We start from the raw sequence: 19,509 nt of genomic DNA on the forward strand, positions 1-19,509 counted from the left end.
TGAGAGGAGACAACACGATGGATGGGGAGAAAATGGGAGAGAAAGTAGACTTGTGGAACCAGTGTGATTAATGGACAAGTGTAACAGGAGTAAAAGGAGTTAGCAACCTGGGAGGAGAGGAGGTTGCGGTCAGAGAGTGGAATGTGCGATTTTGTGAGTTCAGAAGTGGAGCGGTTCTAGGAGATAACAAGAGTGTGGCTACAGAAGTGACACTTAGGGCATATTGGGAAGTTCTGTGATGATGAAGGCATTCAGTAACATAGAGACCAAGTTCCTGGATGAATTATCCATAAGCATATTGTAATCATCTAGGTCCCAAGTTTGTAGACAATGGCACAAGTTTGACTGAAAAGAAAAATGGTGAGGCAGATACCAGAGTGAATAAGGAGGCATGATCAGAAGGAAGACGGTATCTTGAGGAGGATCAGAGGATGGTACAGCTGAGTAATATCAGCCTCAAAGGAGCTTTACTGGTGTTTAACTGTGATCCCTAATCCTTTAGGTGCAAGATGTGGAAGTGAAGGGAGGGGATGTGACCAAATGATTTTTACGGAAAGTGATATAAAGTGAGATAGCTTTGCACATACAGGGATAATTTGAGGCAGAAAACAAAAGGATCCATGCCTTCTTTGATCTTGAATAGGTCCAAAAAGTAGCCATGGAGTTTTTGGCAAAAACAAATATATAGGTGGATCAGAAGGAGAGCCAGACTGAATCCCTAAAAAGTAACCTCCTTTGCTGCTTATTGCACTGTATTTTTCTCTAGCTTATTGGGACATGTAATTTAAGTCTGGTTGGAGAACCTGTAGATGTCCAGATGTGAACCAGAAGCCAGCACCATGGTATTTCTCAGTGGTATATGGAGGTAGTAAAAGTGGGAAAAGTTACTGTAGGTGGCTTATTCTGGTTGTGTAAGATGGAAAAATCAACATCTGTTTGATGTACTCTGGCCATCGGTCTATGGACAATAGACAGACTATGTGAGTCTGCACTTGGAGAACTTTGAAATGAAGAATCTACCTACAAATTGTAATTGCTAGTTGTCCATTCATGGAGGTGGATTACCACCTTCATGAACAGACTGGCAAGCAATGAAAGTTTCCATCACCACAGAGTTGTGTTCCCACTCTGCAACAGTGTACACCTATTACAAAATGTGAATGGTGGTCTTCTGCTGGACTTAGGGTTTGACATGGGAGTAGTTACCCATCAGGCCACCCAGGCACATGCCCTTACCTAGGGCCTGGACATGTGTTCTCTAGGTGGCAATGTACTGAATATATGGCCAGATGTGAGTCTAAGAAAAGTTCCAGAAAACAACATTCAGAGTCACAACTTGGTCTCAACAAACCACTGGGTTTCTTCTTGGAAAAGGCGAATCCCTAAAGATAGAGAATATTATCTGTTTCTTCAGGCACTGCCAGGGCACTTGTGCGATTTCAGTGGATTTTGCTAGATATAGATACTTACATGTTGTTTCCTCCTAATCCAGCCCAATAATTCCAATTGCAGTTGTGGAAGTATAGATTCAGACTCAAGTTGCTCTAAGTTAAGCTTTTTAGGAACTCAGAACAAGAGGAAGATTAACATGAGAGAGTATTTGCTTGGCATTTCTGGCTACCTAATACAAATAGTTATGTAAAATAGTTACATAAAATTTGTATCTTTGAAAAAGAGGGCCCATTGTATTCTAGCACAGTGTGAATTTGTTTATTATGATTAATTAATGTATTTCTTTATATATTTACTAGTTTATTTGCCTTCCAGAGTTATTCCAGGCCTCAGTTATCAGACATGATCACAGGGTGACTGGCCTATGCTCTGGGTTTTAAAGGAGGTCTTTATACTGAGTAGCTTTTTTGCATAGGTGCAGAGCAGAGGTCCTCCATCCCTGGGGTCTTAAGACAGGATGAGTTCTGCTTTTGTGTTGGAGGCATCCGTTTCATTGATAAAGTGTTAGCGCAGCAAAAGTAGAAGAGTGTACAGGTAAAGGTGACTGAATCAATTCTTGAATTTCTTGAAGGCTAACGTTCTGGCTGAGATCTAAACAAAATTCAGTTCCTCCTTGAAATGATTTGATTATGGAACAGTGAAATTAGAGAATGATGTATGATCTGCAAATAACAGATCTCTGTATATGTGTGAAGTACTTGAAAGCTTGCTGATTGAGGGTATCAGATACCTTTTTGGATATCACCAAAAACTTCTAAGATATGACTCAGAAATTTGATGTTGTGGTTTTTTGAATATGTATTTCTAAGGTTTGACCATTCTTCCAGATGACCCAGAGAGGCCTAACCAGGGACTTAATGCCTAATGTTTGTTTTTATAGTTTACAACTATACAGTGAGTAAACAGCAGTCTTATTTAAATAACCACGATCAATGACCCTCTCCTCTCTCAAAAATATCTTTTCCCTACCTATCTTCTCTTTCTTATTCTAGATTTTTAAAATAAGCTTCCCAATTCATATCTATTTTGAGACTTCTTTTCCTAACTTAGCTCTGGGCAATTGATGTAATAATTTCTTACTTCTCCCCTGTGCTCTGTACAGTGGATTAAAACAACTTTGTAAAATCCCATTTACATGTATTTGCTTGTTTATATACTTATGTATTTTTCATGTAGACCTCAAAATAGTCCATGCAGCTAGGTTTTTGGAACAATAGGCATTTCAGGATTTTGCAAACACTTTAGAAAATTAATATATCATTTCTGTATCTTTTTATACAGTTGTGCCAACCAAAAAGCAATTAATTACAAAACATTCTTTAACATCCATTTTTAAAGGAAACTTTTGCTACAAACTAAAATAAAAGAAGCTTTAAAACTCACTTATATTTAAATTACAATACTTTGTTTCAAAGTCTTGGGGAATTCATTTCAGAAGACTTTTCTGGGGGAAAAAAGAGGCGGAAGATGGCATGTCTAATTTAAGTACTTCCTTGAGTCCATTTTTTAAAATTAAATAACTTTTATAAATTAACTAAATATTGGTAACCATATTATTTAAACTACGTAAAGTTTGAGATTTTTTCTAACTAAACGTTTTCTGCTTTTTTGTAGAGGAGCTCTGGAGAGAAGGCCTTATATACGAGGAGTAATTTGTTCTCATTGTGGCAGCCATGACAGATGCACAGATTTCCTATGCAGTAAGATAAAGAGAATAACTGAAACATGAGAAAATCCATGATGCACTGGATGGCAGGAACATGAAGTGGTGAACGCGAGTCTTTCATTGTCACGTTAATATTGTTCCTTTGATCAGAATGGTATCGTTAAATTGTCAAAGGTGGTAGCAAATAGTATTGTCTTTAGACTTTTCTAAACTGTGCAGCCTTTTCTGCCCTCTCTGACCTCTATTCCTGCCCCTAAGGACATACTAGAATGTCTGAAAGAAGGAATGAGAACTAACGGTTGTTTATACCCTGAAAAAGCTTCACAGTTAATTCTTCAAATAGCAGCCAGTTTGAGAATGACTGCTCTAAAGCATGGGATATTCCAAAACATCCTTAAAGAGAAAAGAAGTAAAGTAGCAAACGTTTGATAACCTTTTATTTTAAATTTTTCCCCCAAGAACATTCAAAAGATAAAAGCTGAAAATATGTTTAATTAAATTCTTCTTTTAGTTTTTCCAAACACGAGAGCATGTAACCCAAAAGTAGAACTATACCTGGAATATATGATGCTTAGAGGAGTGTGGTAGAGGCGTATTATGCTTTTGTGTTGAAGAAACTAGTGAAAAATTTCATTATAATGCCACGCTGGGGTGACTGTATTGTAACATTTCTTCCCTCGCTTCACTTGAATTGAGATGCAAAGTCTTGCTCTTCCTTTTCCTCTTTTCTTTCACTTCCTGAAAAGTTCAGCCCTAAAGCCATTAGGTAGGTCAGAAAAAGGTAGGCACCCACACAGAGGGCATCCAGATGTGACATGTTAGAACCTAAGCAAGATGACAAGGGATCCACACATGATGCCGTGGGCATGGGGAGACAGCCCAAGCAGGGTGAGAACAGTGTCTGCAGGGGGTCTGGCCTTAAATGGGAAGTTAGAGCCCTCATGGAGTGAGGCAAGTGTCCATGCATGAGGTCAGGCTTGGGGTTTCAGACAGATCACGATAAAGGGATGTTCAGGCGGGGGTGACTCAGTGTGTGGTATCAGAGTCCAAGCGAGGTGCAGAGAACATCCACATGGGGTGGGAGGGAGAAGCCTGACATAGAGCATCAGGGTCTGAGCAGGTGAGGAAGGCATCCATGGCGGTATGGTCTGAAACGCTGCTGGAGCCCAAGAAGAATGGAGAGGATTCATATATAGGGGTGGCCTGGAGAGAGGTATTAAAAACTAAGCAGATAAGGGGGCATCCATATTTTAGGGTAACCTCAGATGAAGTGTCAGAGTCCAAACTGGGTGAGATGGCTTGGCAATGGAGGGGTAAGCGCCCTCGTAGGGTAAGAAGGGAATCTACACTTTGGAGAAACCCAAAGCTAGGTTTCAGAGTCTGAGCAGGGTGGGAGGGGTGTCCAAGTGGAGGATCAGACTGAAGGTTGACAGATTAAATATAGGGCACCCAGTTAAATTTGAATTTTAGATAACACATATTTTTAGTATAAAATATTGCATGGGATGTATTTATACCAAAAAGGATTTGTTGTTTTCTGAAACTTGAATATAACAAAGCATCCTATATTTTTATTTGCTAAACCTGGCAACTCTACCACCCTGATGTGGAGTGTCAGAGCCCAAGCAGGACAAAGAGGGCACCCATGTAGGGGAGGGAGCAGAAGCTGTGATGGGTGATTGGAACCATACTGGAAGTTTGATCAAATATGTAAATAGATTAAGGACAATGGAGCTGGTTTTTCTCACTGTCAGAGAATGGAGTACAAATATGCAAAGGAAGAAAACAAGCATGAATCTTGTGATTATTTGGAATTAGAGGTACTGAAACTTAAAGGTTTCAATAAATATAAACATAGATGTGAATATTTGTATATGTATGTATCTACATACATATATTCCCTAGCTCTGAGATGACCTTGGAACAGTGCCTCCCTGCAAGCAATGAGCACAACTAGCACCCAGAAGATGTTGGTTCCTAAATTCTAGTCTGCACTAAAGGGAACCAGCTCATTGGAAAAAGGTCAGATTCCAGGGCTGGGGCAGGGGAAATATAAGATAAACCCAGAACGTCTTTTTGTCCTTGAAAGCAAAGAAGTGCTCAAAGAGTAATGCGGACATGTGACAAAAAGGACAGACAAGGACATAGAAGCCATCTTAAAGGGCTCTTACTGGTCCAATCTGGGACAGTTTGACCACCAAAATAATGATACTAGCAGTCAATTACAACTCATTGGATAAAACTGGAAACTATGACTCATACTGATATAAATTAATAAATGAATAAATTAAATGTTTGATGAAGAACAGTGTATTCACATAGTTCTGAAGTAACTCCCCACAGAAATACTTAATTACTAAGGGGAAAGAGTAACTTACCAATGGATTAGCCTGGCGGACACAACCTGATAAAATGATCAAACTGGTCATCACCAGTAACAGGAAATACCAGATCTGAAACCCTGCACCACCTGAGAGGCTACAACAAGAAGAGCACAGCATCACTTCTGTGGTGTTCCCACCAAAGATGCACAACCTAATCCAACCTCAGAGAAGCATCAACAAGCCGAAACTGCAGATTTGTTTAAAAAACTGAGGATTTCTCCACAAAATAATGGGCTTATTACCTTCACAAATGTCAGGATCCTGAATGTCAAATTGAGAATGAAGAACTGTCCCAGACCAATGAAAATACATGAAAACCTAATGTAATACGTGATTCTGAACATGAGTTTTCTGCTGTAAAGGACACTGTTGGCACAAGTGGCAAAGACTGAGTTCTACAGACTAGATGGTAGAAGCAATGTTAATGTCATGCTTTTGATGGTTGGATTATGGTTACACAGAAGAACGTCCTTGTTTGTAAGAAATATTAAGTACCCTGGGATAATGAGGTGTCATATTGGCAACTTGCATTAAAACAGTTCAAAATAAAAGTTATTTGTACTGTATTGCAACTTTTTTGTAAGTTAAAATTTTTTTTACATTTTTTTAAAGTTTCAAAAAAAAAGTACAAAATCTAAGGAAAGCAAATCAGTTTGAAGTTTTCTGTTACAGTTCAGAGGAGAGATTAGGCTCATTTTGGGATATTTGTAAGATAAATAAAGAGACAAATTTGATTAGTGTTTATGGAGTAAAATTAGCAAGTCTTGGAGACTAACTTGATATGGTAATTAGAAAAAAGAAGAATCTAATATAAATATCAGGTTTGTGGTTTGGGTGGCTAATGGAGCAAGTTATTGAGATATGAATTATGTGAAGAAAGGAAGCTATGGAAAACAGTGGGTTCAGCTTTGATCATTATTAGCTTTAAATCCCTGTTTACCATCTGAGAGATAAAACTAGTAAATTTAAGCTACCGATCAGGGCTGTATCTCAGAATCATTAACATATAGATAAGACTAAAAATGTGGAAAAAGAAAGAACTCGCTCAGTTAAAACACGCTCAAGTACAAGGAGAGAAGAGTAGTACACCAAGAATAGAATCCTAAGATGGGAAAAAAAACCCAGTGAGAAATACTGAAAGAGAATGGAGGAAACAGCAGGAAAGGAACAAGAAGAGGGTACCTTATGGTACCGTTTCGTTAAAATATGCTGACTGAATTGACAATATGAAGATCACTAGGGAACTGAAAGAGGTTTCAGAGGAATAGTTAGGGTAGCAACCAGATTTCTAGGGGTTGAAAGTGAATATAAAATGAAGAAATAGAAAAACCTAGGGCAATATCACCCTGTCAAAAGATATGGTTGAGGAACCTCCAGTTTAAAATAGCATCTAACCAGTAGGTTCCAACAAATCTTCTCCTGGTTCTCCATTAAAATGCCAATAAAAACTCTTTCATTTCACTAATCAACAAATATTTATTTAGTAGTAAATGTGTGCAGATATTGCACCCCACAGGGGGATAAAATGAAAAGGAGAGAGCATTATTTCCTCTTTGAACTTACAGTCTAAGAAGATAGGCAATTAAAATAAGAAATGATATTATAAAGTAAAAAACTATTATTTTAAAGTGTTTTTATTTAAAGTTCTATGAGTTTTAATATATATATATAGATTCAAGTTATCTCACCACTCCAGATACAAAACAGTTCGATCACACCAGAAAAACACTCCCTTGTGTTATCCCTTTATAGCCACACTTTCCTTCCACTGCTAATTCTGGCAAGCTCCAAGCTGTTTTCACCATTTTTGTTTTGTCTTTCTGAGAAAGTCATTTGAATGGAATCATGTAGTTTGTAACCTTTGAAGACTGGCTTCTTTTGTTCACATGATCCTTTGCGATTCATCCAAGTTATTGTATATATTGATAGTTCATTCTTTCCTTGCTGAGTAGTATTCCATTACAAAGATGTACCACAGTCTGTTGATCCATTCACTCATTGAAAGACATCTGAGCTCTTTCCAGTTTTGGGCAATTGTGAACAGAGATCCTATAAACATTTGTGTGGATGTTTTTCCTTCTCTAGGGTAAATACTCAGAAATGAGACTGCTGGATCTTATGGCAAACATGTGTTGAACATTGTACATAAATGCCAAATTTGTTTCTACAATGGTTGTACCATTTCTCATTCCCACCAGCAATGCGTTTGCTTTGTTTTCTCATGAGCACTTGGTATTGTTGCCATTTTTATTTTAGTCTTTCTGATTGATGTATGGTGGTATCTCATCTTGCTCTTAATTTGCATTCTCCTAATGGCTACTGATGTGGAACATCTTTTCTCATGCTATTTTCTCTCATTATGTCCTCTTTGGTGAAGTGTCTGTTCAAATCCTTTGCCCATTTTTGAGTTGAACTCTTTATTTTGAGTTTTGAGAGTTTTTTATACATCATAGGTGTACATTCTTTGATTGATAAGTGATTTGAAAATATTTTCTCCCAGCCTGTAGCTTGTCTTTTCATTCTCTTAACAGTGACTTTCATGAAGCAAAGTTTTAAATTACAATCAAATCCAACTTATCAATTTTTTTTTCTTTTATGGATTGTTCTTTTGTTTTTGTGCCTAAGAACTCTTCACCTAACCTCAGAGTTTGAAGATTTTCTCCTAGATTTTCTTCTAAATGTTTTATAGTTTTACACTTAGATCTATGATCTATTTTAAGTTAACTTTTGAATAAGATGTGAGATTTATGTTGAAGTTATTTGATTGATTGATTGATTGACTACATGTAGAAGACCAACTATTCTACCACCACTTGTAGAAAAGACTATCTTTTCACCACTGAATTGCTTTTGCACTTTTGTCAAAAGTCAGTTGAGCGTATTTGTGTGGGTCTATTCTGGGTTCTCTATTCTGTTCCATTGATTTATGTGTCTGTCCCTTCACCAGTCCACACTGTTTTGGTTACTGTGGCTATATAAAAGACCCTTAATATCAGGTAGAGTGATTCTCCTACTTTACTTTTAAAATATAGTTGTAGCTATGCTAGTGCCTAGCCTTTCCATGTAAGTTTTAAAATAAGCTTGTCTATGTCTATAAAAAGCCTTTCTGGGATTTTGATAAAAATTGCATTAAAGCTATAGATAAATCTGAATGGATATTGACTATACCGAGTCTGCCAATCCATAAACAGAGTTTGTTTTTCCATTTTGGGGAGGCACATTTTGAGTTCTTTTACCAATGTTTTGTGGTTTTCAGACTATATATTCGGTATATGTTTTGTTAGAGTTATCTCTTAAGTTTTTTTTTTTTTGGAACTATTGTAAGTGGTTTAAAACTTTTTGGTTATCTTTTCTGTTTCTGATTTCTAGTTTGATCCCATTTTAGTCAGAGAACATACTGCATATGGATTTCAGTTCTTTTAAGTTTTTTAGGTTTGTTTTTGGCCTAAGATATATTCTACTTTGGTATATATTCTATGGGTGCTTTAAAAAGAATGTGATTCTGCTATTTTGGGGTATAGTGTTCCATACATGTCAATTCGATTCTGTTGGTTGATGGGGTTGTCCTTCTACATCCCTAATGATTTTCTGTCTAGATATTCTATCAATTTTTGAGAGAAGGATGTTGAAGTTTATGGCTATAATTGTAGATTTCACTATTTTTCCCTTTTAGTTCTGTCAGGTTTTTTCATGTGTGTTGGAACTCTGTTATTCGGTGCATATACAATTAGAATTTTATACTTGCTCTTGGCGACTTGACCATTTTATCTATACGTAGTGTTTCTCTTGGGCATTGGATGAAGGTAGTCAAAAGGAACTAACTTGTGGTTGTAAGATAAATAAGTACTAGGGATGTAATGTACAACATGGTAAATATAATTAACACTGCTGTAAGTTATATCTGAAAGTTATTAAGAGACTAAATCCTAAGAGTTCTCATCACAAGAAAAAAATATTTTTTTCTTTTTCTTTTATTTTGTGTCTATATGAGGTGATGGATATTCACTAAACTTCTTGTGGTGATTTCATGATGTGTATAAGTCAAATCATTATGCTGTACACTTTAAACTTATATTGCATTGCAATACCAATTATATCTCAATAAAACTGGAAGGAAAAAAACAAGTAATGTCCCTCTTTATCCCTGGCAATTTTTTTTACACTGAAGTCTATTTTGTCTATATAAATATAGGCACTTCAGCTTTCTGTTAATTTATGTTTGAACAACCCATTTTTTTTATAGACAGCATGTGGTTGGATCATGTTTTTTAAATCTATTCTGACAATCTCTGTTTTAATTGATATATTTAGACCACTTACATTTAGTAAAATTATTAATTATTAAATGTGTTTGAAATAAGGTCTACCATTTGATTTGTTTTCTGGGGTTTTTTTTTTCCTTTTTTTTTTTTTTAATTGCTGTTTCCCTTTTTATGCCTTCTTTTACATTAAACCCTTTTCATTGTTTCATTTAATTTGTCTATTATGGTTTCTTTGTATCTCTTTATAAAAATTTTTTCACTTGTTGTCCTAGGGATAACAACATATGTACTTTTCACAGTCTATTTAGAATCAATATTTTACCACTTCAGTTGGAATTTGGAAACTTTACCATGGTACAGATCTCTTTATCTTCCCCCATAGTTATTTTACATATTAAATCTACATACACTGAAAAAATGCCATCAGTGTTATACTTTTTGTTTTCAACTCTCAAATATATTTTAAATAACTCAAGAGGAGAAGAGTAGTCTATTATATTTATCCAGATAGTCTATTTTTTTTTTTTTTTTAACCATTTGTGGCTCTCCCTTCATTCCTGATAGTTCAAGTTTTCTTCTGGTATCATTTACGCTGTATGTGAAGAATTTATTTTAGCAATTCTTTTAGAGCAGGTTTGTTGGCTACAAATCTTCATTCAAAAATGTTTTTATTTCCTTTTCATTTCTGAAGGTTATTTTTTCTGGATATAGAATTATTTTCTTGACAGTCCTTTCCTTTTAGCACTTTGAAAATATTGTAGCAGCCTCTTCTGGCATCTATAGTTTCTGATGAGAAACCCACAGTCATTTAACTCTTTCTTGTTATTCTCTTCTGACCTCTTTCAAAATTTTATTGTATTTTTTTGTATTTAATTCTCAGCAGTTTGACTATAATGTGTCTGAGCATGAATTTCACTGGGTTTGTTCTGCTTGAAGTATATTTAGCTTCTTGAATCCATAGGTCTGTATCTTTTTCCAAACTTGAGAAGTTTTCAGCCATTATCTTCCTATTTATTTTTTTCCAGCAACACACTCTTTCTCTTCTCTGAATGGGACTCTGATGACGTGAGTGTTAGACTTTTTGTTGTCCCACAGTTTCCCTGAGACTCTCTTCATTTTTTTTTAATCTTCAGTCACTCAGATCGTATCATTTTTGTTGACCTCTTATCTTTGAGTTCACAAACTCTGTCCCTTGTCATCTCTACTTTGGTAATGAGTCCTTCCAGTGAGTTGTCTTGGGTTTTGGTTTTTTTAGTGAGACCTGGAAGCAGAAAACCAAGCCAAGCCATGCCTGGACTCCTGACCACAGAAACTGTGAGATAATAAATGTGTGTTGTCATAACTTTGTGGTAATTTGTTACACAGTATAGAAAGCAGATGATACCGAAAAAAGACTGGTATATCATCTATACAAAAAAGACCCAAGAAAAAGAGAAAAAACAAACCAAAAATGGCAAAATAATACTGCCATCAATCACCAGAATATAGTGCCATGGAATAGATAGAAAATGAGAACAGATATACCATAAAGCAACTTAAAACAAGAGAACAAAGCAAAGACACAAAGGTCAAGGAAGGCATGGCAAAATAACAGAAGATAAAAACACTGGTAGGGCATACAAAAAACGTGGGGAAAAAAAGGCAAAACAATTACATAAGTGAATATCACACTGAAAACAGACAAGGAACCAAGAATGCTGGAAAATACAGTAAGGGATATGGAGGTCATGACTGAGAACTGCAAGCAAGGAATTTAAAAGATTAAAGAGAAAATTATAAACATGCACTGATAAATTCAATATGTGAATAATTAGAGGCCCTGAAAAACAGAACCAAAATAATAGAACAGAAAATAAAGCTATAGATAGATAGACACTTAAAAAAATAATTAGAACTTCAGGAATAGAAATTCTAGAATGTGCACACACTGGAATGTAAATTGATACAGCCACTACAGAAATTAGTCTGGAAGTTCCTCAAATATTTAAAAATACAACTACCATATGATCCAGCAATTCCACTTCCTGGTATTTATCCAAAGAAGATGAAAACACTAACTTGAAAAGATGTATGCACCCCCATGTTTATTGCAGCATTATTTACAATTTCTAAGATATGGAAACAACGTAAGTGTCCACTGATGGATGAATGGATAAAGAAAGTGTGGTATATATATATATATATATATATATATATATATATATATATATACACAGTACAATCTTATTGAACCATGAAAAAGAAGGAAATCTTGCCATTTATGACAACATGGATGGACCTTAAGGGCATTATGTTAAATGAAATAAGTCAGACAGAGAAAGACAAGTACTGTATGATCTCATCTGTATGTAGAATAAAAAACAAACAAAAGAACCAAGCTCCAGATCCAGAAAACAGATTGGTGGTTGCTAGAGGTGAGGGTTGGAGGGTGGGTGAAATGGGTGAAGAAGTCAAAACTTCCACTTCCAGTTATAAAATAAGTCATGGGATGTAATGTACAGCATGGTGACTATAATTAATACTACTGTGTTGCATATTTGAAAGTTGCTAGGAGGGTAAATCCTGAAAGTTCTCATCACAAGAAAAAAAATTGTAACTATGTATGGTGACAGATGTAAATTAGACTTACTGTGGTGATCATGTCACAAAGCATACAAATATTGAATCATTATGTTGTACAACTGAAACCAATAGGTTTTATGCCAATTATACTTCAATTAAAGTAAAATAAAATAAAATAAAATAAAAACAACCTTAAAAAGAAAAAAGAAGTGTATACAGTGTGCCAGGGAGAAGTGACACAAAATAGTCACCATTTAGACATTGCTTATAAGTTAGAAGAAAAGAAAGAATCCTTTAAGCATCCAAGCAAAAATGTAAAATCATTTATTAGAGAGTTCAACAGTCTGAGTTGAGTCAGAAAAACAGCCACTCTAAATATTCTGAGAATACAATGTTTAGAGTAGGAAATATAGCTTACATGAAGGTTGTAAACTCTGTGGTAGCAAAGATCAGAGAAGTTGCCACGAAAGAGCAGAGAAGGCATAGTCAAAAGTTCAGGGAAGCAGACACTGAAGACCTCTTAGACAGGAATAGGTGGGTCTCAAAAATTTTCCAGGAAATTGCTGCTATTCTCAAGAGTCTTTGAGAAGTCTTCTGCCAACTCTCTCATTGTTCAGCAGCAAAGCGGACAGTTTCCCATTCTACCAAGAAACCACTGTGAATCTCACATCCATTGAGGTCTCTGGCTAACAACTACCTCTGAAGAATAATGGTCTCTCCAATACAAAATGGACATTACACGGATGTGGTCATAATGCCACGTTGGCATTTGACAGTCTGCACAGAGGGGAAAAGTTCAGGCTGGACTCAAGCTTCTCTACAATAACAGTCAATGCTAAGAGATGGTGGAGTGATGCCTATGTTGTCCTTAATGCAAGAAATGACAACCAAGGATTTATATGCAGCCAAATTTATTCTTCACATATAAGCAAACCAACAAACATTGTGGGAACATGCAGTAACTTGTGGTATATGGTAGTCTTGAGCACTTCCTCAAGACTGAATGACTTTCACCAAAATGATGAATGGAAAAGCAAAAAGCTGCACTGAAAGAACTACCCCTAAGCATTGAATTTTAACTGATAGATAAAGACTAAAGCAAACCTGAAGGTTGTAATTACAAAACTAAATGTACATGTAATAAATTCTGGCATATACAAATGGTGTAATTAATGAAACTTGGGAGGAGAAGACAGAGGTAGAAAAATGTGCTTAATTTCTTCAACTTTTATAGCCAGGGGCAAAAGATATTATTTAAGGCAGATAAATCAAACAATAGAGATGTAAGTAAATTTGGATGTATTTAAATATTTAATCAAGCGCAAAAGTAAAGGAAGAACGTAGTCAATGAAAATTAGTGATGCGAACTGAAAAGTCAAAGAACAAACATACTAATTACATCATTACTCTTACTAAGCAATCAATACACAGAATGAATTAGAGAAAATACAGACTACGTGGTAAAAGATTTTTTCTAAGGAGCTTGAAAATAGAAATAATTTCATAAAATATGAAGTAATAAATAATACCAAGCACAAGAGGATTAAAATAACCTGAAAGACTCAACAGAAGGTCAGTTCATCTCCAAGGTGCCTGAAGAATGATTTCTAGGTTTTCCTCTAAGGGTAGTATCATTGCAAGACAAGGCCCTGGTGGACTTTGGGCTCTCCACATGTGAGACCTCATTTATCCTCCCACTCGCCTTCCTAGTGGAATCTGGGAATGATTGTTTGACCTTCTATGCCCCGGTGAGCAGAGGAAAGGAAATCTGTTTCCTGAAAAGCATTATGATAGCATTGGGCTAGATAGCAAAAAACAATAAATACCAGGCTCTGCGGTTAACCTTGCTATCCAGGAAATGAAGACCAACTAAAAGCTTCTGAAGATAATAATTGAATGAGAAAAGCGAGTAGATTCAGAAGATTAATTTGGAGTGATCTTGGGGAAGGAGGAAAAGAGAAATTAAAAAATAAGATGTTATAGGATCCTCGAATGTTGAAGCTGGAACAATCTTTAGATGGCACAAGTGAAGTGGCTTATTTTAATTGACAGGACGGTTTAGAGACAGAATCAGTACTAGAATCCTCGTCTCTTCACCCCCACACTTCTATGCTCTTTCCAGCGGACCAGGCTGACTTTTACTAAAATAAAATATATTGTGCTTTACAACTGGCTACTGGTTGGAGGGGGCACATCAAAGATGAGGGCATGGTGCCCAAGCACTAGGAGTATGATGTTATTATTGTTGGGGAAAAGTATCTTTTATTCTAGAGAAAGAAGAAATTTTATATAATTCTTTATGAACTTTTTTTTTCTTTCTAGGTAATGCAGATCGTGACCAAGCCATATGTATGTATTGTTGTCCTTTATTTCTTGAACAATTTAGCTACTTTTTGTGAAATGCAGCTTCCAATTGCTTGTTTATTTACAGATTACCGATTTTGGTATCCAAGATGGGAAGTGCCCCGGCCAACTATATGTGATCCACTGTGCATATTTGTTTTCCTACTGAGAATTCTGTGCTTTTCACTATGTGCCACAATTGTTTTGATAATACAGTCTCATTTTCCAAATATATTATTGGAAGAAGAGATGGTGTCTGCCCCTGAGGTAACTGGGCCAGCAAAGGGGCAGGAAACGATAGAGGAGGAGGACGAGGAGGAGGAGGGAGAGGAGGAGGAAGAAGGAGTGGAGGGGGAGGAGGGAGAAGGGGACAGGGAAGAGGAGGAAGGGAAAGTAGGGGAGGAAGAGAATGAGGAGGGGTAAGATTTACCACTAGCACAAGACAAAAATGTAATACAAAAAAAAGGCAAAAAATATCCCCCAAAAAACAAATGGGAAAAAAAAAACCAACATGGAGTTTTAACGAGAAAGAATACACACAAACCACTATTGCAAAAACTTTTATTCCTTTCTTTTTCCCATATTTATTCAATGAATTTAAATTAAAAAAATAAAGAAACAAACAAAAACCATATATTTATAATAAGTACTGTAAGGCAAGTTCTTAGACACTAAGAACAAATAAAGATACGATGAAAGAAATACTGAAAAAAAGATTTGGCCAGTCTAATTAATCTTAAGATCGCACAATGCTATCCTGATAAAGGAGGAAATTTCCATGTTCTAACTATGTTTCTGTCTACGTGCTTTAAAATTTTCTTAAGTGGGTTAAAAAGTCTCTCGAGTATTAAATAAGATTATACATGTAAGGTGCTCAGGACCGTTCCAAGTTCAGGACAAGCATTTGATAACTTTTGGTCTTGTTCTCATCATTCCTATCATAACTGTTATTGGTAGTGGTGTTGGTGGTGGTGGTTTTCTCCACGTGCTATCAAGGCATCTAATACCATTCTCTGTCTCTGTAGTATATGTCTGGAATGGTTTAAGAGGTATTTGTACATGCTGCTAGGAGACAAATTTATTATTTCTACTTCATGTTCAATATTTAATTAAAGTCTCGCTGTAATTCTTTACTGGGCCATATAATTTGTTACCACCAAGGGCTAATAAATGTCAAAAGTTTAATTAGTTGTGATTGAGCAGTCTGGCTGCTTCCAAATTTATTTGATAAAATAAAATAAAATAGTTATTTACTTGCAGTTATTCAATATGTATAGTAAAAGTTCATAAGCTAATAATATAAATTAACTTACTGCTTGTAGTACTAATAAGTGAACTGAATAAAAGTACCTAACATAAGCAAAATACCTCAGATGGAACTAACTCTATGTTTATTAAGTATGTCATACTGAAAGCCTGTTCTTAAATGGGACAAGATGAGAATTATACAAAAAAGCCATGAACTGTTCTCTTGTATTTGGTAGTTTCTGCTTGTTTGTTTGTTTTCACCTGCTTTATTTTGTTTTTCTCAAGAGCTCTGCTGTGTGTGTGTGTGTGTGTGTGTGTGTGTGTACACACATAAAATTTCCGTAAAGTCAGCCTCTTGAAGTAACCCAGCCTCCTGAAATAAAGCCTTAGGTACAGAAAAGGGCTGATTCTCTTCAGTGATTTTATTTATTATTATTATTATCTTGCATTTGTGTACCACTTCATAGCTTAGAATACTTATTTTTATTACACAAGTTACAGGTTGTCTCCTTCAGCTATAGCGCTCAAGGGATTTTAGTGTGAATCCCAGAGATGTCTGGGAAAACTACCCTTGTTCTGTTTCCATGGCACTGAGTTCAGGAAGGTACTTTCGCCAGGATATTTTAGCACAGACGGTCTGGGTGTGATGGAGAAGCATTTGATTAATTTCTTAAAGTACGCGTATTCTATTCTGCATTGTAAAACTGAAACTGTTGAGATGCTCCTGGCCCTGGTAAGGCAGTCTCCAGCACGTGTTTGTACCGCATTATGTGCAGGAATATCCCAGCATATGCCTCCAATCCTTCATTCATTTATACTTTAATCTCTGCCACCATACCTCTGCTAGTGAGGTTTAGTACTAGGAAGTCTGCGCCCTCTTGGTCCTGGAGAATATTGCTGCCCTCTGCCGTATGTCCTGACATTCTTTTGTGTCTTTTACATGAGTGAAAACTGTCTGATGTTCCCAAGGGTTTGGGCCTTGTTTATCTGTCAGTCCATTTATATGGTTACTATAGCAGTTGTGCAGAGTGGCAGCCAATGGAAATGACACATAAAGACTCCCTATTCAATATGGGTAAATCTCTGCAGGGAAAACTTGGGGATCATGAAGGGGACAGAGATGATACTGTGACACCCTTTTGGTTTTCTGTTTACCCTGGACTCAGCTAAGGGCTTGAGAGAGTGTGAAAGAATCAGTACACCATGCTATATCATATGGGTTGCAGTATCTGTCCCCAGTTTGTCACTTGCCTTTGTACTTGTCTAGGGTGCTGTTTAAAATTTTTCTGTGTAGCAGGAAAGATGGCAGTCAGTAACCCTAGGCCTGTGTTCTTATATCTTACAAAGAAGGGGAAAAAAATTTGCCTTACCAGCTCCATCCCAAAACTCAGGAAGTACTCTGATGGGCTTAGCCTGGATCATGATCTCATTCCTGAGCAAATGGCCATACCCAGAGAATGCAGACAAAGACCAGGCAAGACTCTGGCTCAATCTAGGATCTGTGCCCATTCCAATACGTGGAAGAGCATGTCACCAACACGGACAGCCAACCATGGCTATAAAGAGCTAGTGGATGGGGAAATGTTCTGTACGCAGAAACCAGAAACACCAGAGTCCCCACAGTTAATTGCAGCAACGTGCCCCTACAGTTTTTCCCAAACTGATAGCCAGTTGTCTTGAAATCACTTTTTGAATCATTAGTTAATCCCCAGGTATGTTTGGGCATATACTAGGACAAAAAAAATCCCATTGCAATTTTGGCCAAATACAATTTTGATTTGCACTTGAAAATGTTGAATTAAAGTTAAATCGATCTCTTTCCTATATACTACAAGAATTCTCAGAGCCTTTGATAGGCTGTATTTGAATGCGGGATCTCTAGGGCACGTGGAAAATATGAAGAGTAGTTTTCCACCCTTCTTACCATCTAGCGCTTTCTCACATATCTGGTCTGTTTTCAAGAGAGTATAGTTTGGTAAATGCTGCCATATATTAAATCTTATAAACATTTGCATTTAGTTTAAAATTTTTAATTTTATTCCATTGATCTGTCTAGTTAGGTTAGTGGTAAGAAATGGATTATGCCGAGGTGATGGTTAATTTTATGTGTCAACCTGACTGGGCTAGGAGATGCCCAGAGAGCAGGTAAAACATTCTTTCTGGGTGTGTCCGTGAGGGTACATCCAGAAGATATCAGCATTTGAATCAGCAGAGCCAGTATAGAAGACCCCCTCCCCAATGTGGGTGAGCATTATCCAATTTGCTGAGGGCGCTAATAGAACGAAAAGGTGGACGAAGGGCAAATTCACTCTTTCTGCTTAAGCTGGGGCATCCATCTTCCTCCGCCCTCAGACATCAGCACTCCTGGTTCTCAGGCCTTCAGACTCAGATGGGGACTTACACCATTGGCTACCCTGGTTCTCAGGCCTTCGGGCTTGAACTAAGACTGCAGCACCAGCTGTCCTGGGCCTGCAGCTTGCAGATGGCAAATCATAAGACTCCTCAACCTCTGTAATCGTGTCAGCCTCTCCCTCATAATAGACTCCTTTCTGTGTACCTCTATATCTCCTATTGGTTCTGTTTCTCTGGAGAACCCTAATACAGCTGAGATGCTGTTAACCTAGGTCTCTTGAACTAGGAATATCACATCCGCCTCGCTCCTCTCCCTCTCCCAGACACATACTCCCTCACTACATGAGACTTAAGGAAGGCAAAGTAACACTTTACTGTTAGCAAGGACTTTGTCCCCACTAAAGAACCATAGGGAGCTTGATTAAGCTCTGTCCAACTATGACCTGTGCACTCTCCCACCCCAATACCTATCCCTGGATCTCAGGATTCACCATTGAATAGAACTGAAAGCCATACCTACCTGCCAATTACCAGAGGAAACAGAAGCCAAAGAATTTAGCAGATGTCTATCCCAGGTCTATCTTGTATGAGTAAAGATAGAAATGTTACAACTCCAGAAGGAGATGTCCCTAAGTATGGCGCAAAAATAGAGACGAAATCACACCCATGTTTATTGGGACTTTTTTTTTCCTTTGACTGCTCCATTCCAAATAACATGGCCAAGCCAGTGCAATGGACTATGATTAATCAAATTTAATATTCCTGCTAGAGTGGAGTAAGAGGACTAGAATGCATAAGAAGAGCCCGAGGCCAGTTTCATCATTTTTACACCGGTAAGATTCTTATTATTATTGTTATAGTAATCTAGTACATTTTCTCATCTCTCTTAAAGAAATCTCTCCTTATTTTTCTTTCTTCAATTTTTTTTTTTCTATTCTTACTGGGATTATTTTTTCACGTTACAGACAAATCCCATTAGTATCTTTAATTGGGATTTTTAATCATTGTGATTGTATGAGATTTATATTTTAAATAAGTGAAAATGGACACTTCTTATTGTGGTTTTCCAATTCAGGATATTAGCTCCATATTTATTCTACTTATTTATGTACTGTCACTCATTTCTTACTTGCTTTCCTCTGTAGGACACTAGTTTTTGCTCTGCCTCTTAGCTTTTTCTTCCACGATTTTTTCTATTTCTTCCTTGAGAGCTTCTCCCTCATATTCCTTGCTTTTTCCT

General features: G+C 36.7%; 1 protein-coding gene across 2 annotated transcripts in view; it reads left to right on the forward strand.

Annotated features, from left to right (window-relative positions):
* The window catches only part of GLIPR1L2 (GLIPR1 like 2), a 37,138-nt gene extending 18,160 nt beyond the window's left edge, over positions 1 to 18,978 (forward strand). Inside the window, exons 4-6 of one of the 2 annotated variants that reach the window (XR_010383123.1) lie at positions 3,067 to 3,220; positions 14,649 to 14,675; positions 14,758 to 14,856. Coding sequence is in view for 1 of the 2 variants with exons in the window: in XM_010988210.3 (XP_010986512.3) it covers positions 3,067 to 3,152; positions 14,649 to 14,675; positions 14,758 to 15,092 (448 nt within the window). In the remaining variant the exon portion in view is untranslated. Of the gene's footprint in view, positions 1 to 3,066; positions 3,221 to 14,648; positions 14,676 to 14,757 lie in introns of both variants that reach the window. The other variant, XM_010988210.3, reaches the window with a different exon arrangement.
* Positions 18,979 to 19,509: the final 531 nt, after the last annotated feature.

The sequence above is a fragment of the Camelus dromedarius genome, chromosome 11 (genome assembly GCF_036321535.1).
Source record: "Camelus dromedarius isolate mCamDro1 chromosome 11, mCamDro1.pat, whole genome shotgun sequence".
NCBI classification, from domain to species: domain Eukaryota; kingdom Metazoa; phylum Chordata; class Mammalia; order Artiodactyla; family Camelidae; genus Camelus; species Camelus dromedarius.